General features: G+C 41.8%; 1 protein-coding gene across 2 annotated transcripts in view; it reads right to left on the reverse strand.

Annotated features, from left to right (window-relative positions):
* Positions 1-1846: 1846 nt before the first annotated feature.
* KCNJ16 (potassium voltage-gated channel subfamily J member 16) overlaps positions 1847-17634 on the reverse strand; it is a 35306-nt gene continuing 19518 nt past the window's right edge. Inside the window, exons 1-2 of one of the 2 annotated variants that reach the window (XM_019542334.1) lie at positions 14204-14222; positions 1847-5260 (exon numbers count right to left, since the gene is read on the reverse strand). In XM_019542334.1, coding sequence (XP_019397879.1) covers positions 3910-5184 — 1275 coding nt within the window. In that variant the 5' untranslated portion in view covers positions 5185-5260; positions 14204-14222 and the 3' untranslated portion in view covers positions 1847-3909. Of the gene's footprint in view, positions 5261-14203; positions 14223-17634 lie in introns of those variants that run through there. The other variant, XM_019542333.1, reaches the window with a different exon arrangement.

A 17634-nucleotide genomic window follows, 5' to 3' on the forward strand; every position in this document is an offset into this window, starting at 1 on the left:
TTCCAAAGACTGTCCCACTAACCTCATTTTCCTTCTGCGCACATCATCCATAATTGAAAACATGGGAGGCAGTTTAAAATAGTTCAATTTTCACCCAGTGTTCCTTCCTACAAACACACCTTTGATGCGTGTAACTGCACCGGCAATTTGCTGAGATGAGTGTGCAGCTTAATGCTTTGTGCTAGGTAGACAGCTCAAGTTAGACCTCCTGTGCAGTGTTTAAGATAGGAGGAATAAACAAAGGGGTTATACAGTGTGTTCCACATCTGAAAATCAACTTCACAGAAAATATGCACTAAATGATATATGATAATGGGGAAAGGAAATGCCATCTGACGTAATGAATGGTGGCAGGCAGATCTGGGAAAGATGTCTTTTATAAGAAGATCTTATTATATTCCCTGTACCATAAACTAACCTTGACTGCAGAACAATGGTTCTGAGCAATAGGAGAAAATAACTGGGGTGCAACTAGTCCCGATGATGCATGGGCCAGTGCAAACAGCTTTGTACTTTCCTTTTGTTGTCAAAACGCTGCTTCATCTGACCTGGTTGGATGGCTTAAGACAAAAAAAACCAAATGGGCTGAGCTGTTCTGAGCACAGTTTGCATCTTCCCCTTGTGCTGACAAAAGTGCTAGACTTCGGGGCATGTCTAGACCACCTCAGCATTGCCACCATTGTAGTACCAGTGTGAAACCTGCCCTGCCTATTTTCACCTACTCGGCATATCCCAGAAATAAAGCACTGTGGCTCCCTTGGAGTAGGTTTGAGTACATGTCAGTAAGCTCATGGGAGACAGGGACCCAGAGAGCAAGGGGTCATTCGTGGGAGTCGCACTGAGCTATCTCCTCCTGTTGCTCAGAGGTCACCCTGCTAAAAGAGCACACGATGCACCCATGTAAAGATTTGTGATGCAGCCACTTTCTACCTCTCCCAACTCTGGTTTTCCACTCTCCGGGTCTCTGTAAGAGCTGAGTGTGCTGCGGAGAAGACTTCCCTTCGGAGCCAAATACTTCTTCTTGCCCCCGGAGCTAGGCTGTACCTACATGGCACAACATAGCTTGTTGTGGGCCTGATGCAAACCTCCTCATTAACTTCCAGGAGTTTTGGTGCAATCCCAGGTTTTGATGCGAGTAAATGTTTTTTGCTCAGGTTTGTGTTGGCTCTCTCCCTCGCTCAACCCTATCTGCTCTAGCTCCCGGGTAGATGAAGCAAGGCTCTCCTGCTCGTGCAGCCAAGGCTGTGGTGCTCTTCAGCTGTGTCTTATTCAGGAGGCTGAAGCAAACGCCACTTGAGCTTACCCTGTCCCTTCATAAGTAAGAGCATAGCAGCTTTGCACCATGCCTCTTCCACTGCATGATGCCATACCAGGAGACTCCACAATCCACAATAACCGCGCCACATAGAGAAGTAAGGCTAGAAGGGACATCAAGAGGTCATCTAATGCAAACCTGTGACCTTGGTATTACTAGCACCATGCTTGAGCCAACTGAGCTAAACTACCTCTGTCTGGTCAAGTGGGACCACTGCCTCCACTGTCAGCAGTGCTGTCAAGGGCCCTTCAGCAAGACACAGGTTGAATGAAGGTGAAATGCTAATGTGGCAAGCCTGGGTGGCTGCTTTACAGACGTCATCCATAGAATAGGTTTGGGGAAGGATTGTTCTTCTTCTGAACGTTTTTTAAATGTTGCTGGCTTTCCTTTTGATTTCACAGTCTTGTCCCGAAACCCTGAGGCCTCATGTTGTGGACATCTTTCCACGTCATTCTCAGTGCCGAAGGTACAGAAGTTAAAAGGCTGTGACGCAGAAGGGATAAAGGGGATAATGGACCATCACAAGATATGGGGCAGTAGCATGCTCTTTATTGCCATGTCTTCATTCATACAACATCACTGAATGCATTTCCACACTTTATTGTACCTCAGTTTTATACTCTCATAAATAGAATAAAAATATGAATGCCATAAAATACTACAGGAATTGCCAGATTGGTCCAGACCAGTGGTTCATCTAATATCCTGTTGTATTTCCAGATACAGAGTGTGTGTTTTCATCCACTTGCTTCTGTTTATAAGCCTACCATGAACAGGCACATCTCCCCTGGACATGTCAATGCAGCAGTGAGGTCCACTGTTAAAGGTTCAGAATAAGATCCAGAATATATAGGGGGAACACACAGCAAAAGCAGGAAGCAATGCTAATTTATGTAACAGATATTCTTCCCAGATAGTACAGCTATTCTTCCCAGATAGCAACATCCTTGTGGATATTATGAGTCTTGACTCACTACCATGAATGGTACCATTATGAATCAGAAGCTCGTTTTCAGCATCCAGCTTATTTTTCAGTATACAACAGCATAATCCTATCAGTGATAAAACTATAAGGGAGCAGGCAACCAAAGACTGCATACAGAAAGGTGATTGTTTGAAGTTCACAGAATAAATAAGACTTTATTAAATTGTATTCATTATCCTGACACTAAAGGCACATTGAAAACTAGCGCACATTGAATACTAGTACAGCTGTGCAGAGGATGAAAGCCACAGAGGATTTCAAATTTGATTTCATTCTGAAGGGGACAGAACACTGAATATTTTGAAATATTCGGTTAAGTAATTACAAAAAATCATTTTGAAGAGGATCAGGAAGTTTCATTTTGACAAGACCAAAAGTTTGGTTTAAAAGTTGACCTGTTAAAAATTATGATGATGTATAATACTATAAAAATAGAAAGAAGTTTTGAAATGCAAGTCATTTTGGCATGAAACATTAAATCTTTGTGTCCCAGATGTCAAAATGTTTCATTTCAATGTTTTCTGGATTTATTTCCTCCAGCGTCACCAATATGAACTCATTGATTTTTATTTCAATTTTGAGTTCTCAAAGAAATCACAAAGGATAAAATATTACAATGAATTACAGATCCATCCACAATATCTCCAACAAGCGTTAATGCTATATTTGAGAAATTTAGCCTGTTTTTCTTTTTTGCAAATTGACCTGGAAACCTTTTAATTTTGTCACTAAATTACACAAATTAGTCTTTAACTGGTTTCATAACCTTTTATAAAATTTTCCTTCTGAATATTTTCAGTAGGGCTGATTACAAAAAGAAAAATCACTATAAATGAAAGGTATCCAGGTTGTAGCCATAAAGAGTTATGTTTTTTTGCAAAAATCTTGTTGATCTAATAAAAGAGATCATCTCTACTGTGAGTCCTGATCTGATTTTACTATAAATGAATTGATTACCGCAAAATATTTTAGCCACGAAAAATTAGAATTTTCTAAACTTCCTATCACTCTATATATCAACTAAAAAACGATCTTTTTGGTGAGATCTTTTATTGGACCACCTGTTGCAGTTGAGAGACCTGCTGCACATCTTTTGGGCACCAAGTGCTCTTCCCCAGGTCACGTGCCGAAAAGTTTGTCCAACAGCTCTCCCAAATATACAGTTGGCTCAGTGAAAGATAGCACAAAAAAAGCCTTGCCTCTTGACATTTCCTCGACTCTCCTGGCTACAACAGCACTCCAACCTTACTATACCAAGTTAAAAACCTGTTTAAAAAAAAATGTAAAAATTCAAATGCACAATTCAAATTGAAGGGGCATTCTCATTATTTATTGGAAAGAATTGCATGGAACTTTCTAGGCCTCACATAAAATATGGGTAGCCAATTCCCAATTAATTGGAAAGTCAGCTTCTAAATCAATTAGGCAGCACTGACTATTTGGACTACAGGGCGGACGTCATACTGGATGACTATATTCAGTGTTTGTCTACACTGCAGTCGCATACTGTTAGAATTAATTCTGTGTGATAATACTTGTGAATGAGCTTGATGTCTTAGGGATGCTTTCAGGAAAAGTTGATGGCAGTAACTTTAATTGCAGTGAACAGCTAGATCTGAGACTCCAATGAGCGTCTACTTAAGGTCACTGAAGTTTTCTCATAAGGTATTTCAGACGAAGCTTGCTTGACAGCTTTCCTGCGGTCGTCTAGTTCTTCAAAATGGCTAATCAGGGCAACAGCGCTAAACGATTTCTCCGTGACTTCCAGGGTTGATGAACCTGTTTCCTTCTCCAGCGTTTTCTCAACTCTGTTCCATTCTTGTTCCTTCCTGTCCAGTTGCTTTGCGCTGCAATACGGGGCATAAACCTCCGTGGTTTCTTCAAACTGTATGCAGTCTACTCTGTAGTATTTGTTCTTCACCTGTAAGACATCGTTGAACCTATGGCCCCAGAGAATTTCTCGAGGGACGTAGGAGCTCCTCGACTGGTGTGACGTTCCAGTGGAATCTCCAGTGTAGACAAACGTAACCAGGATTTCGAAGCTGTCCCTGGCCAAAGCTTTCCGATCCAAACCATACAAAGGACTCTCACAGTCAACCTCATGCACAATGGTCACCGGTGTAATGAGTATAATCTGGTCATTTAATAACTTCAAGTCCTTGTATTCCATCGACATTCGCCCTTCGTTATCTTCCTTGTAGCGCAGAAGCTGAGCTCTCACCGTGCCTTCGACCATATGGTTTGGCCGGAAATCACCTATCCGCCACATGAGGCAAAGCTTGTCATTTCTTAAGCCTACAACAGCGTAGTAGCTGAAACGGATGGTCTGGGCTCTTTTTCGAGCTGTCGCCATTTTAGCCAAAGCGGCTCCAATTATGAAAGTGTCAATAATACAGCTTAATACTGACTGTAGGATCACCATGAGGATGGCTACAGAGCACTCTTCAGTGACACAGCGGAAGCCATAACCTATGGTAGTTTGGGTTTCGAGAGAGAATAAAAATGCTCCTGTGAAGCTGTGGACATTCGCAACGCAAGGGCTGATGTCGGCATTACGCAATAGATCTCCATGTTGAAGGGCTATCAGCCAAAAAACCAAGCCAAAGAACAGCCATGAAAGGATGTAGGACAAAGAGAAGATCACGAACATATGGCGCCACTTTATGTCCACTAACGTGGTGAAAATGTCTGCCATGTAGCTCTCCCATTCCCCAAAGATGTGTTTGAAATACACGTTGCAGCTCCCATCCTTGTCGAGAAATCGCTTCTGCATTCTTTTCATACCTGCTCCAGTGCTTTCTTTGTAAGCATTTTGGCAATTGAGCTTATCTGCTTGGGGGCTGACAAGCCTATTGTGACCGCTGCTGTGCTCAGTCATCTTCATGTTGGCTCTGCCAGCACCAGCTTGAAAGAGTCATGAATGGTTCAGTGGCTAATCATTTTCTCACCTCATTTGAAACCTATAAAATAAAATAAAAAGAGAGAGATTTGGGGATTTATTTGTTTTGTATGCTGGCCATTCCACAACACCTAAACTGTGCTTATTAACTTGGAGGCTGTCAACTGTTCCTATTAACAGTTACAAATATTGGGTAGTGATGATGCATTTCATCTCCAAAGGCATCCTTAACTTAAAGCTATAATGGCAAAGAAAAGGTTGCTAGCAATCTCCTGACCTATTTTAAGATTTTTTTTTATCCAGTCTAAAGAGGCAATGGAGACCACTTGGCTTTCATCTTTGCTCTTCTACATGTATTTCTTCTTATCGTTTTGACAAATAGCATTTCATCATGAGGGGCTACCATGAAATATAACTGGAGAGACAAGTATCCACAGAAGTGAGAAATGGACAGGACTTGGCATAAATGAATGGTTCCTTTTAGTTATTAACCATTCTGTGCTTCCAATGGAATTAATCATTTCTCCTTTTGTTTTCCAAAAGTAGAAAAGTAATTAAATTAGTGCTCATGAAAGGTGCCTGCTTCAGAGGTTTAGAGTAGCAAGTCTTCCAGACCTTGCGTAGCTTAATCTCCTTAATCCTTTCTGTCCTTAATCTTGAAACTGAGACTAACCGAAGGGCTCCCACTAAAGATTAGTTGTAATGATGCCATTTTTTTGTGTGTATCTGGGGGGGGGGGGTTATGTGTATCTGGAGAACTAGACTGAGTGTCCTAAGCTCTGAAATATTGGCAGCTTGGAAGAGGTTGAAATTCCTGTTCATTCTGCTGCTTTGCTTTCATCTAACAATTCATCTCGTCTCTTGGAGAACAAAGCATCATGCACACCTCATAGAGGATGCAAGTTAAGACATGGCATGACAATAGCCTACTCTGTTGGCCAAAAATATAAAACTACAGGAAAAAGGCTCATCACAAGGGTTCCTCTAAACATTTCTCTAAATGTTTAACCACATTTCCAACCATTGGCACCTAAATGAGGATGCCCAATCCTAGATTAAAGTCCTTAGGACAACACTTTGACACACACATACAGGACTGAAATGATAAAGTAGATATGCCTAAAAGGTACTTAGGCACCTAACTTACTGAAAAAAGAGTTTGGAACCTAAACTGGACTTGGGTATCCCTCTAATATCTGGGCCTAAGTGTCAAGTGAAGTAGGCCCCCAGATTCAAAATTCAGCTCTGTGGGCTAAACTTTGCTCTCAGCTATGCCACTGTAAATGCAAAGGAACTCTACAGAAGTCAGTAGACTGGCATTTATGCTGGTGTGCCTGGAAAAGAAATGTCAGACTCGGAATCATCTATTCTCAGCATACATCCGACAAACATGGAAAAGTACCAGGCATATCTGCACACACGCACATCACATGTGTGCACACTTCTACCTACATTTTTGCTCACAAAGCAACTTATGCCAGGAGTGCCTTGGTTTTCTTTTACAACTTTGCAAAGATTTTCTAGCAGTCTTGCTATAAGGTCTCATCTCCTTTTCTTCCTAGGAGATCATGTCATGTACAGGCAGCCAGTTGGCCTGTTTCATCTCTCTCATCACAATAAATTGAGCCCAGCTCCATTTACATCACTGGTATTCCACTGCTGTTAAAATTAGATAAAGTTAGAGGAAAACTAGGACTGTAATATAGTCATACTGCAACACCAAATCGCAGTGACACTGAAGGAGTGATTAGCCAATGCCTTGCATCTACATAGATGATTTCCCCCTGCCACCTCTACCCCCCGACCACACATGCACAGCCAGCACATACATCCTTCCCTACATATGAGTTTAAAATGGTGACAAAACAGAATTATAATATTTTGCTGGGGTGGTTGAAATTTGTCATTTGAAACTTTTTTTTCACAATTTCTATTGAGATGGTCTGTGCTCTCCTCAAAAAAAATATTTTGACTGGAAAGATGAAACACATTTTTCTTCCATTTTTAGCTGAAAATTTGAAGTTGTGTGTATGACACTGAAAAGCCAACATTTTCCAGGGAAGGTAAAAACAGTTTTCTTGCCAATTTAGTGTTTTGCACCAACCCTGCACCCATGTTGTATGGGTGCATACAAGAGCACAAGATGTAGAGCAGTGGATTATCAGCATAATACATCTTGGATGAACTAGATTAACAGGCTAAGAGTTCGTCTTCCATCCAAGGAACAATGACAGGCATGCATAGATGCTATTCCAAAAACACTTTGAAGCCAAACATTGTTTCCATTTCTTTCTTTTTTCTTTTTTTTTCAAGTTCAATAGTGAATGTGACATATGGTGTCGTATCCTCACAATGTGGCCTTCATTTAAAAAAAAACACAACATTAATGTTTCCAAAAATATTTCTTGGAATACAGTCTTTGGAAATATTCATAAGATTTGCTTTGCTCATGGCTTTAAAAGTTCACTGTAGTCGCGTCCACTGACGACTCTTGACCTAATCTTATAGAAAGTTGCTTTTGACACCAAGTAAACTTTGGAAACTGTTGTGTTGTTTTAAAAAAAAGCCTCCTAATGTGAGGTGTGAAAAGGAGGCAAACTGTAACCAAAAGCCAATATAGAAAATAAATAAACAACACATTGCGGGTTACAAATTTTTTTTTCCTTCATATTGACTGGTTTTAAAACAGTTCCTTAAAAATACCCACAAATACCGTGAGAGTCTAAAAGCAACAAAACAGTTCATAAATCAAGGACTACTGGGTTGATTCTGCTCTCTACTTCTGCCAACAGAAAGTCATCATATTTTTAAAATGTCATTTCATTGGCACCCGCTTTCATTTCTATTGGTGCTGGCAAAACTTTTCTTCTGAAGCACACTACAGTTGGCAGAAAGCTGTGGGTTGGGGGCAGCTTTGAATCTGTCGCAACAAGCAGTGTTGGAACATGGGCTTGCACAATGGGACTTGGATCTCTGTTGGGGTTCCTGGGCACAGCTGTATTTCTACTACTACTATTACTGCTGCTACTACTACTATGGGCATACTCATGGATATTTGCATGTGACTCTCTTCAGCATTAAAACAAGGATATGCAACAGGACCATGAAGTACAATTTTCCCGGCTAGCTGAGTGACTTCAGAGCCCTCGTGGCCTTGAAAGAATTTCGGAAAAGTATTCCCAAGAACTTTGGATATGTGATTAAAAAAAACACTACAAATTATTTTAGCATGAACATCAATGATTAATAATGTTGTTATAATTATTGATGCAATGGCTCTTTTATACTGACAAGCCTTAGCATCCCTTTGCAACATAAAAGAACTTCCTCCAATGAGCCTCAGTGAGCAGCCAGTAATATAAACCCTTTTTAATTGGTGAAGATACTGTGCTACAGAGAACTTGCATGACTTTCCAAGAATGAATCATTGGTAGAGCAAAGATCTGAACTTAAACACCCTTTGCTAAATCTATTGACGTATGCTGCAGTCTACAGAGCAGGCTCAGGACAAACATTATTATGAGCTGCTAATGTGGAGGCCTCCAAAACCTCCCAAAGGAATGACTTGCAATGGGACTCTGTGTTCCTAACATTTTTAGGCACTTTTTCAAAGACATTTTACAAAAAAACCAACATTTAAATCCTTTACCCCCTTTCTGAAAATCCTTCTGCGACCCAACAAATGACGCCAACGATTTTGCAAACAGATGAAATGATAGGGGGAAAAAATCTGTGACATTCTACGTACACCGAAGCTCATGGATCAGTTCCTGTGAATGATTCTCAGATGTTGCCAAGGAAGTTTTTCCTTCCCCTTGCTAACAGCAATGTTTGGATGAGAACTTCCATTTTTTTATTCTCCTCTTTGTTCTTGGACATGCTTGTTCGTGATTCCTCTTGCCCCACCTCCTCCAGATGTCGTACATTTTGCTCGGTTCCTCAGACGAGGAAGTGTGTTGAAACTTCCCCAACTCTTGCGGAGCATTCTCAGAAATATATTTCCCTAAACTGCTTGCTGTTAAAAATAGAGGTGCTGGGAGGATGCTTAGCTACGAACGGATTTCGTAAAGCTGGAAGATTCCACCATGGCAAAGGCCTGGTGCTTCTTCTAAATCTTCCACATCTCACAGACCTGAAGTCTCTTAGCCTCACTATTCTGGGTCTGGCATGCATACAAAATGACAGAAGACCCTGATTCAGGCATCTAGGTGTCCAAAGACCCACCTCATATCAATGCCTTTACAAATATTGCCCCTTAAAGAGAAGAGAGAGACAGATGGAAGAAGAGATGCACATGAAGTGCCTTTCCCCTGGGCACACACCAAAACCCGATGACCCCCAGTTGGGAGCTTCAGCAAAACGGAATCGGGGCAAGAGTCAGCCTTTCTAGTGTATTTTATTTGCACTTCTTTTTTGGGGGGTGGAACCAGAATGAGCAGATGTGAGAAAAGGGCATGAACTCTGATTTGGCTTTTGCTGACTTGCTCAGAGCAGCAACAATAGCTTAGGAGCTCTAAATATCCAGTTTAGCACTTTACTCCCAATAAACATGGCTTTCAACTAAGCCACAACATTTTATTGCCTCTGACAGCGTTCCATTGAGTCAAGTCTTTATATAGCACCTTCACCTCATGTACTCTGTTAGTTGTCGTTACACCCATCATGATGACATTTCCCCATTATGTAAATAGGGGTGAATTTTTGTTCAGCGTTACTTCAGTCAACAGTCTGTTTGTAAAATATTAAGCAAAACAATGTGAAAACCTCTGTTCCAAAATAATTCTGGGCTGCGAATCTGATTAAATCAAGAAGAAAGCAAATGGAAACCTGCAAATGGAAAGGAGCACTCTCCCTTTCACCCCAGATGCATCCAGTGAGTTTTAGTCTTAGCATGGGGTAGGGAATCACATCCCGCATTCCTGCCTCACATGCAAGAGGATCTGAACGATTTCCAGTTTTAGTCTTTATTGTGTAACTGTGGAAGATGTTCAGTTCAGAGACCGAGAAATAGGAAGAGTTGCAGCAGTTAGGGCTCCTTTGAAATTGGGTCATACCCTCATTTCTCTTTCACAAAAATATTGTAGGATTATGACTCTAAAAGGGAGGCATCTTCTTTTTATTGGCTTTAGGACAATGAGGGCCCTCGCTCAATTCTCCCAGCCCCAAAATGTACTAAGATGACTTGTTCAAAGTCTGAAAGCTTTTCCCACTTTGCTCTAGAAGGACATTATTTCACTACTTCTTCTGTTCACTCTTTCGGGACTGCCAAAATGGCCTTCTGCTGGTCCAGGTTTACTCCTGTCTTCCAGAGACCGTGCCTGATGGCCCTCCTGATGGCTCACGACGGAAAAGGCTCTCTGTTAGAGCTGCTAGCCCCACCACCTCCTTCCCATAAGGGAACTGCTCTCGCGTCTGAAATTCTCCACTCTGGCTCAGGTCCCAGCACCTGACAGAGCCCACATAGTGAACTGCCCAATTACTATGCGATTAATCCCATGTCCAAGTATCTCTCATTAATTTGAAAGGAACTGCAGGTGGGATTAAGTGCTTTGCTGGATCATGACAAAAAAACCCAAACCCAACACATCAGACAGACCCTGTGTTCTGGATCAGAGTGTGTCTTAATATTGACTTAAATGGGAGTAGTATCTGGACCATAATAGTTCAATTTAGCCAGAGAAACTGAAATCCATTGTAGCTCCTTTGAAGTAAATGGAATGAGGTTTGTTTGTTTTTTTCAAATTTCTCCAGTTTCTGTTTAATATAAATCGTTTCATTGTTTTGATCTCCTCGGCCTGGAAGACTGAGCTGGAGTCTCGCTGAGGATGGCAAGGCTGCCACATACCAAGTGGCAAGAGGCCTGTGCCAAGCAAATGTGCTGCACCTCAGTTCTACAATTATCCCCTTATGAGCAATGCCTTTTTCCTATATCCTTTTACATATTTCAGGTCTGTTCTTTCAAGAACAACTCTTAAGAATAAAAAAAACCCAGTCCAAATAAAGGCATAAAAAACATGTTTTGAATAGGCTGGACTGTGAGTTGTGCAGAATAAAAATAAAAAGCTATTTCTTGGACTACACATTCAAAACCTCAATACAAAGAGGAGACTGAAAATATCAATATAAAGTGTTTATTAAACATTTGAAAAGACAGACATAAATAGCACGCAGCACCAGACGGATGCACAGACTTTATAGTCATGCAATGGTGCTGTAATCTGCACTGGAACATCTCACAGCAACAAATATATTGACATTTAATTCGTCTAAGTGAAACCAGATCTCAAAAAAAAAAGAAAGAAAGAAAGAAAAGAAGATGGTATTTGGCCACTGAAGGTTGAGAAAAGAGGCCCTGAAGATCAATTTCACTTGTTGACTGACTATGTTAGGTGATCGGGGTCATAGAAGACAAGAGAAAGAAATAACCCAGAGCTTTGCTTAAGTTTGTACCAGCAGAGATTTGAACATTGTGTTTTACACACCCATGTACTAATCAGTGTAGACATCTAAAAACCATGAGAAATCAAAGCACTTTCAGCTCAGAACTGGTGACTCTGGGGCTCGCTACCATTCGTCTCCCCACAGGTAATTTCGAGTGAAGAGAGCAGAAAACACGGTTATTTAAGGGAGTTTCCCTTCTGCTTTTTAACCCGGTCAGGGGAACGCATATTAGAAGAAAAAGAGCAAGCTCAGTAGTTTCTGTGCCATAGCAGTCAGGTGCAGCACTCTTTCAAAGTTTGGGCGTTGCAGTGCAAATACCAGAACATCATTTGAACGTCTAGATAATCAGGACCAAATGGAAGGGCCACCAGGCAGGACCATTTTCTCCTTAGGACTTCAAGAGTTTGTATCTCATCCCTGCATCACACCTGGAGGGCTGCTGAGCATAAGTGTGGGGCAACAGCAGCCACTAATAATTAAATTTAGTCAGGTAATTTACACTTATAATTAATAACCAGTTATGTGCAAGTGATTACAATGAAATGTAAGTGTTGATGTTGCAAAGAATGTCCTCCTCCTCTCCAGCCCTGGTGTACTGATCACATACTAAGCCCAGTGAAGGTTACTTTCAACAGCTAAATGCATTTGCAAGCTTAGATTTCTCCACTCAGAGGGCCTCATGGACCACATTCAGCCGGCAGAGGAGCACAAAAATCCTTCCCAAACTTTTAGGAACTTTTCCACCAGATCTTGTTGGCAGAGAACAACAGAACAGTTTGTTGCAGCTCTAAAAAGGACATGATGTAATATAATATATTCAACAATAGGTAAATGGCAGGTCATGAATCAGATTAGATAATGCTGGCCACTTTCAGTGAACGGAGCCAACACCCTCAATTCTGTCGTTTGCAGTGTTTTCATTTTGCTATACGTCCTCTTCAAAAACAACGGGTTAGTAACGGCGACTGGATCTGGGGGCTAGGAGAGCTTTGTTCTGCAACATCACTTAACATTCTTCAGTATCAAAGCCCGTTTCATCTCATACTGATTTACTGGATTATAGTCACAGCTCCATTTTCTGAAGCACAGAATATGCCCTGCTTTGTAACTTGGATAGCTCTTAGCATGGTACTGGCATGTATCGGATATTCGAATGATAATGCAGGAGGATGGTGATATGAAACGTCAAGGTTACTGCTACTGTCTTTTCACTTGTGCCTTAACTCTAGCTTGCTGTTAGAGTAGGAAAGATGGGGAAATGTTTCATAGCACTTCTCCCGGTATGGGGCTGGTGCCTGCAGCTGTGTGTGTTCAAGTGGGAAGCGTGATCCCTACCTACTCCACTACAGCCTGCATATAGCACATGGTAGGGTTTGGTTTTATTTAATTGGGTGCTGCGTGGTATGAGAAGGGCTGGAGTGAAAGCTTTTGAGAGCACTTCTGAACAAATTGCTGCCTGCAGGTTCATGAGAGTGGACTCTGTTTCTATACACATATAAGAACATAGGACTGAAAGAAATTTCCTAGGATACAGTCTGACAGACCCTGGATAGTGGCTCCCTGCTGCAGCCAAGAGGGACAACGGTATGAAAATGGTAATATGATTTATCACATTATGGATAATGTGATGAATTGCAAGAAGAATGACACATCTGTGTTTCATGCCAACCTCCTTGCTTCTAAACAGAAGCATAGCTTCCAACTCACCTGCTGCAGCCAAGTTTCAGATGGGTGCCACATTATCAAACCAACAAAAATGGCATCTAAGTGACACGAGACTACGTCACTGTAGCAATGACAGGCGGGCACGAACACAGCATCGGCGGGCACAAACCGTAACACCAACAATGCTGCATTGTAGCTGGTTGCTACTATGCAGTAGCGTAAGGAAAACTGTGCAACGTCAGTGTTGCACAGTAGCACCAGTTACTGCGCAGTCCGGTGCACATGTAGACGTGCCCAGTGTGAGCTCTGGAAAGAACAACTGCCAAGGTGTTATGAGAATTCACTAAAAGACAGCTACTGTAATACCAGTAACAGCAGCAAGAAAATAGGCTCCAAATTTATTCCAGTTGTAAACCATATGCTTGTCCCTTGCAAAAGATTATGGGTCAGGCCAGAGATCCCACCTCTAAAAATCTCCATTTTCATTTACCCAGTCCAAATGCCTTTGTGTGCCCATGGCGAATGGAGAACAATCCTGATTTCGTAATAAGTCTCCCAAGCCCAACAGGTAAAATCAAATTTAAAATCTATGATAAGATCATAACCTGAACCCTGAGGATCCCAGAGTCATATGAGCCAGGTCCTCAGAAGCAAGAAGCATAGTTCAATTATAGTCAATGGTCCATGATTTGCATGAGCTGAAAGCCTTATCCTTTAACTTGCACACAGATGGATAATCTTGCCATTTAGAGTCTAAAGGGTTGCAGCCTTTCCAACAAGTAAAGCCAGTAACATTTCATTAGCGTGGGATAAATAGTGGATATGGGGTGACCCTACACCAGTGGTTTATGCATTTATTTCTCCTGTTACAACTGCCTCCCTCTGTGGTTGTCCTTACCTCTCACTGGGTCGTTTGACATCTCCATCTGGATGTCTCAGTGCTGGTGTTCTCTCCAGAGAGTAACACAATGGAGATAATCAGCTCTGTTTCTCTCTCTGTCTCGGGAAGCTTTGTGCTCCAACCTCTCAACCCCTACCATCACTAACCATTCTTCCTAACTCCCTACAGGTAAAAATCTCTCTCAAGCTGTTGCCATATTTGACCACTTTGCATTGCAAATTGCCATAAAGAACCTCTCATCTCGTGCAACGCCTCTTACATTTGAGCTGTTGTCAGTGGGCAGGCTTACTCCGAATTTTGCAATATTTTCCTCCTTGATGCACAAATACCGAAGTCAAACACCTTCCAGCTTTCATGTTTAAATATAAATCCTGCTCTCATTGTTTCCTGTCCTGCATGCTCCGTTGCCATAATATTTTCCACGTGGAATGAGGTCAGTAGTGTTGTGTCTATCTGCACAGCCAGGCAGATTTACAGGTGATGTGCTGGTGCTATGCTGGTAACATTTCTTGGATGCTTGACAGAGTGGTAACTTAAACATCTCATTTGTTTCTCCAATGTGCCGTCTGTTAGGTTTTCGGAAGATAATCTAATTTGCAAGCCTGAGAAATATACCCTGCCTGACACCACCTTGAGTAATTAACTCAAGGCGTAGCCCACACTACAGAAATAAGGGCGCTTAAGGATGGCTGTGGACACATCCTGTAATAACATGATTTAATTTTTGCCTGTGTGGATTTATAAAAAAAAAAAAAAAAACCAGAAAACAAGCCAGATATGTGATACCCGTGCTAGAAACATAGTTTTTTGTCTGCTTCTCTCCCAGGGTTCACTTATGATTCTCTAAACATGGGTGGGGACAGAAATAGGAAGCAAGAAAAAGATGACATGTTTTGCAACAGCTATGTTTCAGAAGCAGTTACGAAACCAGACACAATACGGATGTATTTATTTATTTAGATGCCCATCAAAGGCACTTGGCAACCTAACATCATTCATTATGCAATTAATGCAATTGCATTAAATCTCGGCAGCCTTAAAATAACCAGTTCCTTAAGATTTCAGCTAACCTGCTAGCTACCTTACTCGCTTCATTACTTAGGACCTTGCATGCCACTTATTGGATTTGAAACCTTACAGTAGGGCTGGAAAGACACCAAATTCACCCTACTTCAGATGAAGGAAGGAAGTCAGTTCCAACATGCAGAAGCCCTCACTGCTGTCTCCTCTCTTTTCGAAAGCGAGGGGTCTAATATGGATGCCTCTGCTATTGACCCGGGCTATAACAGTGTAGCAGAGGGAGAGGAGCAATTAGGTAGGCTGGTCATAGGGGTCATGACCATCTCCTCAAGTCCACCCAGAGGCCAAGTTTCAAGCATGCAGAAGCACAGAGAAGTAGGGCTGGAAGGGACTTTCAGAGACTGTCTAGAGTCTAAACCATGCTATACAATCCCATTGTCTAACCTCTTAGCACAACGACACCATCAACCCTGACAGCCACGAGACATAACACCATAAATCTGCCACTGGTAGGCTGGAGGAAATTTGGGGCTGAAAGCACTTCATGTAGTATCCAAGCTATCTAGCCCTTGCTTGGAAGGTTTTTACATGATCAAACAAGCAAGTCGGTCAATGAGGATGCGTATGCAGAACCTGTTCAAACAGTCGGGCTTTTGTCATTTCATCCCTTAAAGGTAAACACGACAGGGGTAGTGAGTAGATCTTATCAAACCGATGTCAACTAAAATACACCAAATAAAAATCTGTTACATTAGAAATGTCAAGACTCATGAGGCAATCAGTATAAACAGAGGTAGAGTTGGTTTTTTTGCCAAAACAACCCTGGAGGCGTATTCTGGGATACAACTACTCCTAGCTTCCTCACAGATACAACTGCTCTATAAACAATAAACTAGCATTATCCAGTCTATTGCAGAATAACTCTCCAGGGCACTGTTACCGGTGACTACAGGGCACTTTTGCAATGTAACTCTGGCTTCCAAAGTATTTCAGGTTCCAAAGGTCTTTCAATTCATTTTTGAATATAGCCAGGAACTATTCCCAAGATTTCAGCTGAGTGAACATTGGGCAAAACCAGCATCACTGAAAGTTGTAGCTAACCAGTGATGCACCCACAATTTTTATTCTTTTTCTCTCTGTGTTTTAGACCCTGGCTCTGTTTTTAGCTAGTTTTCACCTTCACTGACGGCATGCCTTGAAAGAGTTTTATTCAAACTTCCTTTGTTGAACGCATCCCCGAAGCCAAAGAAAATTCCTGAGTGTGACTTATTTTTGGTGTAAACCATTAACCAAGCCAAGGGCATTAGAAAGGTTTCTGAAGCATTTAGCAAATCTATCACTACTGCTGCAAGGCCAAACAAGGCTGAGAAGTCAGAGTGGTGGCGGGTTTCCTTAGGGGCATTCTGCAGATCTCAGAGGCCCATTTTGCAGGTAGTCAATAGCAAAAAGGGTTTTAAGGTCTTGAGACAGACCTGAGAAGGACAAAAGTTGGTGCTTTCTCACAGAAGCAGCCAGCTTAGAAAGACGGTGGTTGCAGATTTCTCAGCCCAGGGGACAACTGTCCTACTGTCTATAGTCACTGCTCGCTGCAGGAAGGACCATTTCAAGGGAAACTGGAAAGCAAACTGGAAGGGAGCCAGAAATACCATAAGAAGGGACAAACAATCTGGGAACAATGACGTTGCAAAGCATCCTCAGGAAAGAAGAAAGGATGAAACTTCAGTCTGCATGAATACGAGATGAATGAAGTTACCTTGGAACAAACTGCCCGCACGAGCATTGTTTGGGAAACTTGACAGCTGTATGGTAATGAGCAGAGGAAATCGGTGTGTAAAAGTAGAAGTGAGAATAAACAAAATTAAACAACATTGTGATGCGTATAGATACTTATTACATTATGCCGTTTACTTGGTCTTCTGGGTGTTTTTCAAATCAGGCCTGCAGATCTCTTTGTTCTCCAGTGACAACTCAGCTCTGAGGTCATTCTCCTCCTCACACGCCCTAGGCTGTTTATGAACCTCCTCCCAGAACTCAGTGACCATTTCCCACTAAGGAAGACAGAAATGGGTTGGGTTATTGTCTGGGTCAGTTGTTCCTCCTTGACAGCATATTGATCCAAAGGAGAGGAACACTGGCTTCTAGTCTGAATCCTCATTGTTGTGGAAGCCTTGTATCAATAGTGAGCAAAATGCATACCGCAGACACATGACAAAAGAGAATTTGCTTTATAGGCTGGTCAAAACATGAAAAGGGAGGGGGCAGGATCTAATGCTCTTCTTCAAATACTTATAATTTCATAGTTTCTAGGGTCGGAAGGGACCTGAGCAGATCATCTAGTCCGACCCCCTGCCATGGCAGGAAAGAGTACTGGGGAAAACCTACCAGTTACCTTTAGCGCTATTTGTGAA

The sequence above is a fragment of the Crocodylus porosus genome, unplaced genomic scaffold, assembly GCF_001723895.1.
Source record: "Crocodylus porosus isolate Cpor-Errol unplaced genomic scaffold, CroPor_comp1, whole genome shotgun sequence".
Lineage (NCBI taxonomy): Eukaryota > Metazoa > Chordata > Crocodylia > Crocodylidae > Crocodylus > Crocodylus porosus.